At 38.7% G+C, this 7,393-nt stretch overlaps 1 protein-coding gene across 1 annotated transcript; it reads right to left on the bottom strand.

Moving 5' to 3' along the window:
* Positions 1-713: 713 nt before the first annotated feature.
* Positions 714-7,333, bottom strand: NDUFB1 (NADH:ubiquinone oxidoreductase subunit B1). The gene is given in 3 exon segments (XM_069465232.1): positions 714-787; positions 2,010-2,154; positions 7,038-7,333. Coding segments are annotated over 3 exon segments (321 nt in total). The 5' UTR covers positions 7,177-7,333; the 3' UTR covers positions 714-750.
* Between the last annotated feature and the right edge of the window lie 60 nt (positions 7,334-7,393).

The following is a 7,393-nucleotide window of genomic DNA, read 5'->3' on the forward strand; positions in this document are numbered from 1 at the left end:
TGGCTGTTACTGTGCTATAAACATTCCTGTAAGCCTTTGTGGGGACATATGCTTTCATTTCTCTTTGGTAAAATACCTCAGACTGGGATGGCTAGATCAGGTAGTAGTTGTATGTTTAATTTAAAACTGTTAAATTTATTTCCAAAGTGATACAACCACTGGTGGCAACTTTTTATATTTCTGCCAGCAGTGTGTGAGTTCCAGTTGCTCTACATCCTTGCCAACAGCTGACAAGATCAGTCTTTTTAATTTTAACCATTCTGATAGGTATGTAGTAGTATCTCATTGTGCTGGTAATTTGCATTTTCCTAGTAACTACTGATGTTGAGCATCTTTTCATTTGGTTTGCCATCCTCAAATCTTTTTCGGTAAAGTGTCTGTTAAAATCTTTTACCCATTTAAAAATTAGGTTGTTTGTCTTATTACTAAGCTGTAAGGATTCTTTACATATTCTAGATATAAGTTCTTTGCTATATATGTATTAGAAATATTTTCTCCCAGTCTGTGGTTGCATGTTCATTTCCTTAATGTTTTTTGAAGAGAAAAAGTTTTAAATTTTGGTAAAGTACAATTTACTGATTTTTTAAAATAGTTCACCTGGCTCCAATAATTATTTTTTAAGCTAAATATACTTGTTACTTGAAAGATTACCTTAGTATAAAAAAGAATCACTCTTCAAATTCTTAATAAACATGTTTTTATTTCTTTAATAACTTTTAAAATGTGAACATTCTGTAATTCAGCCAGTTTTTACTTCCAGGTAACTTCTTCATTGGGTCTCAATTCCCTGTGTGGAAAGAAAAAAGAAACAGAAAAAGTGTAAATAACTTTGATGAAGTGATAAAAGGGGAAGTCAGAAGAATATGAATTCAATATTTTATTTGTTATTTTTTACAATCAAACTTTGTGCAGATCAATGTTTTATATTCTATTAAACAGACCCAGTAAAAAATTTTACATTCATCATATTCATTCCATTCTTTCATGATTTTAAACTTTTACCGAATCTTCATTTTTCTAGATTAAAGAACTGTAATTTCAGCTAGATAGGAGGAATAAGTTCTAGTGTTCTACACCACTGTAGGATGACTATTATTATATTACAGTTCAAATAGCAAGGAGGAAGGTGTCAAATGTTCCTAACACAAGAAATGATAATGTTGGAGATGATGGATATGCTAATTACCCTGACCTGATCAGTATACATTATAGGTATCAAAACATCACTATGTACCCTGTATCCAATTATTATGTGTCAACTAAAAAAACATACAAAAAGAAATGTAATTTCTTAGTTTATCTTTATATGAAAGCTGTTATCTACTCAGAGTTCATTTAATATTTTCTAGACCCCTTCCAGCTCATTTTATCTTTCTTGACATCCCTGATTTGTGAATCACCTCTACATACTGATTATGGATGCCTGCTCAATTCTCTTACCCCTTCAGCTTCCTCCAACACAGCTCTATACCCGCAGGCAGATATTCTGCCTTGCTAACTATAACTCTGTTGCCAGAGGAGCCATCTCTAGGGACACGATGAGACCAGGCAGCTGCCAGCTGCTATCATTCAGCCACTAGGTCTAAAGCTCTCAGGTAGTGTTGCTGAGAACACAGTACCGAGCCACTATTATTACTATTTATCACAGGTACATCATAGCTGAAGATAGTACATAATAATCTATATGAAAGCTTTATATAGGGTAGGCTTTGGTCAGCTGGTGTAAAACTTTGCTTCTATATTAAAATGCACTCTGAATTTTAAAAAATGAGACTTTAAAACATCTGAAATAGCCTGTTCATAAACTGAAGACTGTTCCATTCCAAAGGTAATCATAACAGTTTTATCCAAGGATTAAATAACAAACAAGACTATAAAATAGTATCACTTGAATCTAACTCCTCAGGGGAAAAGTTATCCCTTCTGTTTATTTTTCGGCACATAGAATATTAAAAAGAATATTCCCAAAAGCTGGCCAACTGCTGGTTTAAAAAATTGCACAAACTGACCTTCTATATAACATACTCTTGTTCCGGAAGGCAGTTAGCTTTTCATCATTCTTTCTGTCTAGATAGCATCCAATGACAAATCCCATAGGGACAAGTACATGAACCCAGTGGTCACGCACAATCTGAATGAAGTTCACCATGATTGCTGAAAAAAAATAAAGGATTATGAGAAATATAATTGAAATAAAATGTTTCAAATCTTTTAAATTGCATTTGAAACAAGAAGATAGCCATGGATGTAAGATGTTAAAAGCAAAATAAGCCTCTTTAAATTTGCCTGGCATTAGAATATAGTATAGTACTTAACATCTAATTGGTGAAGATTATACAGGTGAGAATGATTAGTATAAAGATTATGCTGCACTAAAGTCTATTTATTAATTTTATTTCTAGCTTCACCAGTGGTCTGATATGATATAGAACAGAGAAATGGACAGAGTATTAAAAATTCTACCTGCAAAAGCTGATTCTTTTTTTTTAGGCAGCGACAGAAACTATGAAAAGAGATTATACTTTATATACTTTTTTTTTCTTTTTTTGAGACAGGGTCTTGCTCTATTTCCCAGGCTAGAGTACAGTGGCATCACCATAGGTCACTGCAACCTCAAATTCCTGGGCTTAAGAGATCCTCCTGCCTCAGCTTCCCATGTAGCTGGGACTACAGGCATGGCCAGCACACCTAGATAATTTTTTAACTTTTTGTAGAGATGGGGGTCTTACTATGTTGCCCAGGCTGGTCTCAAAACTCATGGCCTCAAGTGATCCTCCCACCTCAGGTTCACGCAGGCCTTGAAAGCTGATTGTTTTCACCTTCTTTGTATTGATTTAGAACTTTTACACGTGCAAAATATTTTTAGAACCTTTCTCAGTGCCAAAAAAAAGCTTAATACTACTACTTTGCCAGAAGTGGAATTCTTTAGGTAAAGCTCTAATTACTGAAAACTAATTTTTGAAAGAAAAGGAAAAGACATAAGAGAAACAAAAAATAACCATATTCAATAATGTCACAGGAGACCTTAATTATCAATTAAATATTCTACAAAAGATAATGGGAGAAGGGAATTTACTTTTATAGAATGACTACTAGGTATCAAGGCCATCATATATTTCTATATATAATGTGAAATAACTATTGTTATCCCCATTTTACAGGTATGAAAACAGCTTAAGCCAAATAGCAATTAAACACAGAGCTGGAATTCAAATTCAGGTTTGCTCCAAAGCTCTGGCTCCCTTTATCACACTGTCTCTCTTTGAGATCCCTCCCTGAACCGGTATTTATGGTGTTTAAGGGATTTTAAGTTCTAAGAGTTTCCAAAAGGCAGAAGAGGAGGACTAGAATTACAGGTTAAGTATCCTTTATCCAAAATGCTTGGGACCAGAAATTTTTCAGATTTCAGATTTTTTCAGATTCTGCAATATCTGTATATGCATAATGAGCTATCTTGGGGATGGGACCCAAGTCTAAACACGAAATTCATTTACTTTTCATATACACCTTGGCCTGAAGGTAATTTTATACCCATCAATGAAGTTAGAGGTGGGATTTTCCACAAGTCTATGCTCAAAAAGTTTTGGATTTTACGTCTGCTCAAAAAGTTTTGGTTTTGGAGTATTTAAGATTTCAAACTTTCATATTAGGGATGGGATGCTGAACTTGTAGATTTTATCATGTGGAAAATAACAAATTTGCACTAATTCAATAAAAACATAGTTGAATTGCCAATTTTCTGTAAAAAGTTGTACATAAGGATAAAATCATAAAACACCTGTGTGCACATGAATCTAATGAATGCATCACATACACTGGCTGAGAAGACATGACAACACCCTAGAAAGAGAATCAATACATTACTGCCAACAAAAGTTCTTAGCAATAAGCTGTACTAGGATTATGTAGACTGAGTTCCTGCCCCTCCTTCTGACAGTAGTTCACATGCTTACACAATTCTAATTCTTTATTTCTGAAACTTTAATTAAACACCCACTATCCACTGGGTTAGGAAATGGCCATGAAATGTAAAGTCAAACAATACAGACACTGTGTTTCATAAAGTGTAATACTGCACACAGCAGGTTCCAGTGTGAACATCACTGATCTAGAAAATTACAAGTAAACGAGATATTTAAGTATATAATTTACAACTCAGTTATCCGTTAGTTTCAGATTTTAGTCTATTGCCCACAGCTGGAGTTCTCAAACTTGACTGTACATCAAAATCACCTGGGGAACCTTTTTCAAAACAGGGACTTCTGGGCCTTACCTCCAGGGTGAGGCTGGAAAAATCTGTAGTTGAAAGAACTCCTCCCGCTGATTTTGATGCAAATAGCTCTTGGGCGTAAAAATGTAAGTGTAACCAATTTTACTTTATTTCCTAGAAGATGGTGTCTTCATTAAGTAACATTATTTGCATTTAGATCTTTAAGTACTTTTTGTGATACTGAGCGCCCGCCAAGTTAGTTGCTTACTTGCTTTATAAATTTGAGCCAGATAAGCACAGGGATAACAATGAGCGTTTTAAATAAGATAATGTAACTTTGAAAGCACTAAACTGCAAAATACTAGACAGTACATCTCTGTGTTCATGTGACCTTCTGTGTTCAAGTTCAGCAAACTCGGGGGTCTTCTATTCTGCCACCTGTGTTTAGTAGGCTCCTCAAATTTCTTAAGAGAGAGAGGTCAATTCTACCCTTAGCTCAGTTGACTGTTACACACCGTTTTTGTATTTAATCACTGACAAAAAAGTACTTGCGGAGTCCCAGCCCAAGACTGTCTTAAACAAGCCCATGGCCACCTGTGGGCTATAAGCCATTACTGATGGCATTCTTTCAACAGGGCCAGAAGCTAAGGAATAGGTTCAGAGTAGGAGATGAGACGAGCCCTCGTGGGGCTTGCTGCATACAGGATCTTACAGAGACTCCAGAAGTAAAGAAATGGGGCTGACAGATAAAAGGATTCTGTACAGTTGGAATACAGAGTTGGACTCAACTGCCACGGAGAACTGTGATTCCATCCCTAAGAGGTAAATGATAAATCTTAGTCCTAGAGGCATTTCATACTACAAATGTACAACCTGTATTTAATGGTCTTTGGGACAGTGCACGCAATATAATTTGTCCTGTATGTTTTACTGCGAGTGGACAACCAGGAAGGACTAAGATTTATGGACATAAGAAGTGAACTAGAATGATTAGCTAGGGAATGGATAAAAGGGGCAAGGCGGGGGGTAGACTAGCTGTTGGTCATGGGCCCAAGACGCTAAGAGAGCTTTACCTGATAGGCAAATGGTAGTGAGGCAGGCTCCGTTGAGGCAAGCCTAGGTTTTGGATGAGAGAAGTATGTTAGGGGGAGAAAAGGACCAACCGCTTTAGGGGGTGATATCCACATGGGCACCCATGCGGGCACCGTACATATTATTAGTGTCTTCTTTATATGAAGACCCTTAAGAAAAATTTTGCTTTTACTTTAGAACCAGGAGCAGCTATGGTATTCCTTACAAACAAATTGGATTTTGTCTTATAAACTCAAAGAATACGTACCCAATCATGTATCCTTCGATACCAAAATGATTTAAATTTTTTTTGCCTACCTCTAGCAAGAACAGAATCTCAATGTCTTACAGTTCTTACCGCTTTTCATAATCACCAATTCATATAATCCTCACAATAATACTATATATGTATCAGCTAATATGTCCACAATGCAACAGGCATATTATTTTCAGATGAGGAAATCCAGGGACAATCGTGGTAAAGTAATTCGCCGAAGGTCACAGATGCAGTTAAGTGGCAGAGCTGCAAGTAGAACCCAGGCAGTCTGCTGGCTCCTCAGTCCAAGCTCTTTTTTAAATTTTTTTTAATTTTTAGAGAGGGTTTCGCTCTGTCACCCAGGCTGGAGTGCAGTGGCTGTAATCATAGGTGACTGCCGCCTCGAACTCCTGGACTCAAAGAGATTCTCCTGCCTTGGCCTCCCTTAGTAGCTTGGGACTACAGAGGAGTGCCACTACACATGGCTAATTGTTTTTATTTTTTATTTTGTAAAGACGGGGTGGGAGAAGGGCATCTGGCTATGCGGCCCAGGCTAGTTTCAGCTCCTGAACTCCTGATCCTCTCGCCTAGACCTCCCTGGAATTACGTGTATGCTGGGATTACAGGCGAGAGCCACTGCACCCCCGCAGGTCCAAGCTCATTACCTGCGCTTTACTGTCTCTCATAATAAATATAGACCTAAGCCCTTATATTGACTCCATTTTTTATAATTTTTAATTTTTTATCTTATTCTTCCTAATATTATTTTTTCTTTAATCCCATGCCCCTGCCCCTTAACTACTAACAAGAAAATGGTATCTGTTGTGTATCTCATTTTTGTAAGTCACTTCAAAATCTCATTGGAAATATGTAGATTCCGATTGTTCCCCGCAGTACTTTATTTGCATTGCTCAAAAAGTGTCGTCTTAACCTATGAAATAGGTGCTGGATGCATGAAAGCATCCTTGAGGTGTGGAACTCTTTGAAGTCTCAGTGATAACATACACCCTTGAAACAAGCACAAATTTAAGTATTACATTTTTAAAAAGCAAAAGGGTGTAAGTGCATGTTTGGGGGGAATGGTCGGCTCAAAAGTCTTGAGATTTCTGAAGAGGGTGAGGTTAGCGAGGAGACAACGCTGAGACTTGGACAAATGTGAGATGGTGGCAGACAAGCAGCCCCTTCGCTGCTGCAGGCTGAGATCCCGGCCGGTCTCCTCTCCAGTCCGGCTGGGAGCGGTCACTGGGTCTTCTCTAAAGACGTTTTCCAGTTATGACAGCCTCAGAGTACCCTCTGCCTGGCAGGAAACGTGAACCCAGTTGTCTATCCAAAGAAAACCCCATTTCCCTTTCTTTTTCGCGTCACCTTCGCTCAGAAGCCCGGGGGGAGGCTCAGACCACCCATCCACATACAGACACCACCAAGGCCTTTCCTGTAACCCTCCCCGCTTCCACAACCGCGATCGGCGGCGCCGCGGCCACCCTGGGTCCCCAGACCCACCTGCGACCCCGATGTCAACAACGACCCGGAGACCAAGGGCAGCAAGGAGCTAAGCCACCAGCGCCAGCGGAAACTGCGACCTCGGGACCCGCCATTCGCCGCGCCCGCACGGAAAAGAGGGGTGGCGCCGGCAAATCATACTTCTTCTTCCTTACAATATTTGATTTTTCTCATGTTTTTATCTTCAAAAAATTATGAGTAATTTTTGAATAAAACGTCGGTCCAAAGTGACAACAATTGTTGGCGTAGGCGCCGTAGCTTTCCTGCAGCTTCGTCCCCGGCCCCCCCCACCGGAAATGGTATCACCCCTGGTCTTCCCCGCCTCGGCGCTTCGCCTCCAGTTTCAAAATGGCGGC

This window comes from Eulemur rufifrons, chromosome 2 (genome assembly GCF_041146395.1).
Source record: "Eulemur rufifrons isolate Redbay chromosome 2, OSU_ERuf_1, whole genome shotgun sequence".
In the NCBI taxonomy this organism is placed as follows: Eukaryota; Metazoa; Chordata; class Mammalia; order Primates; family Lemuridae; genus Eulemur; species Eulemur rufifrons.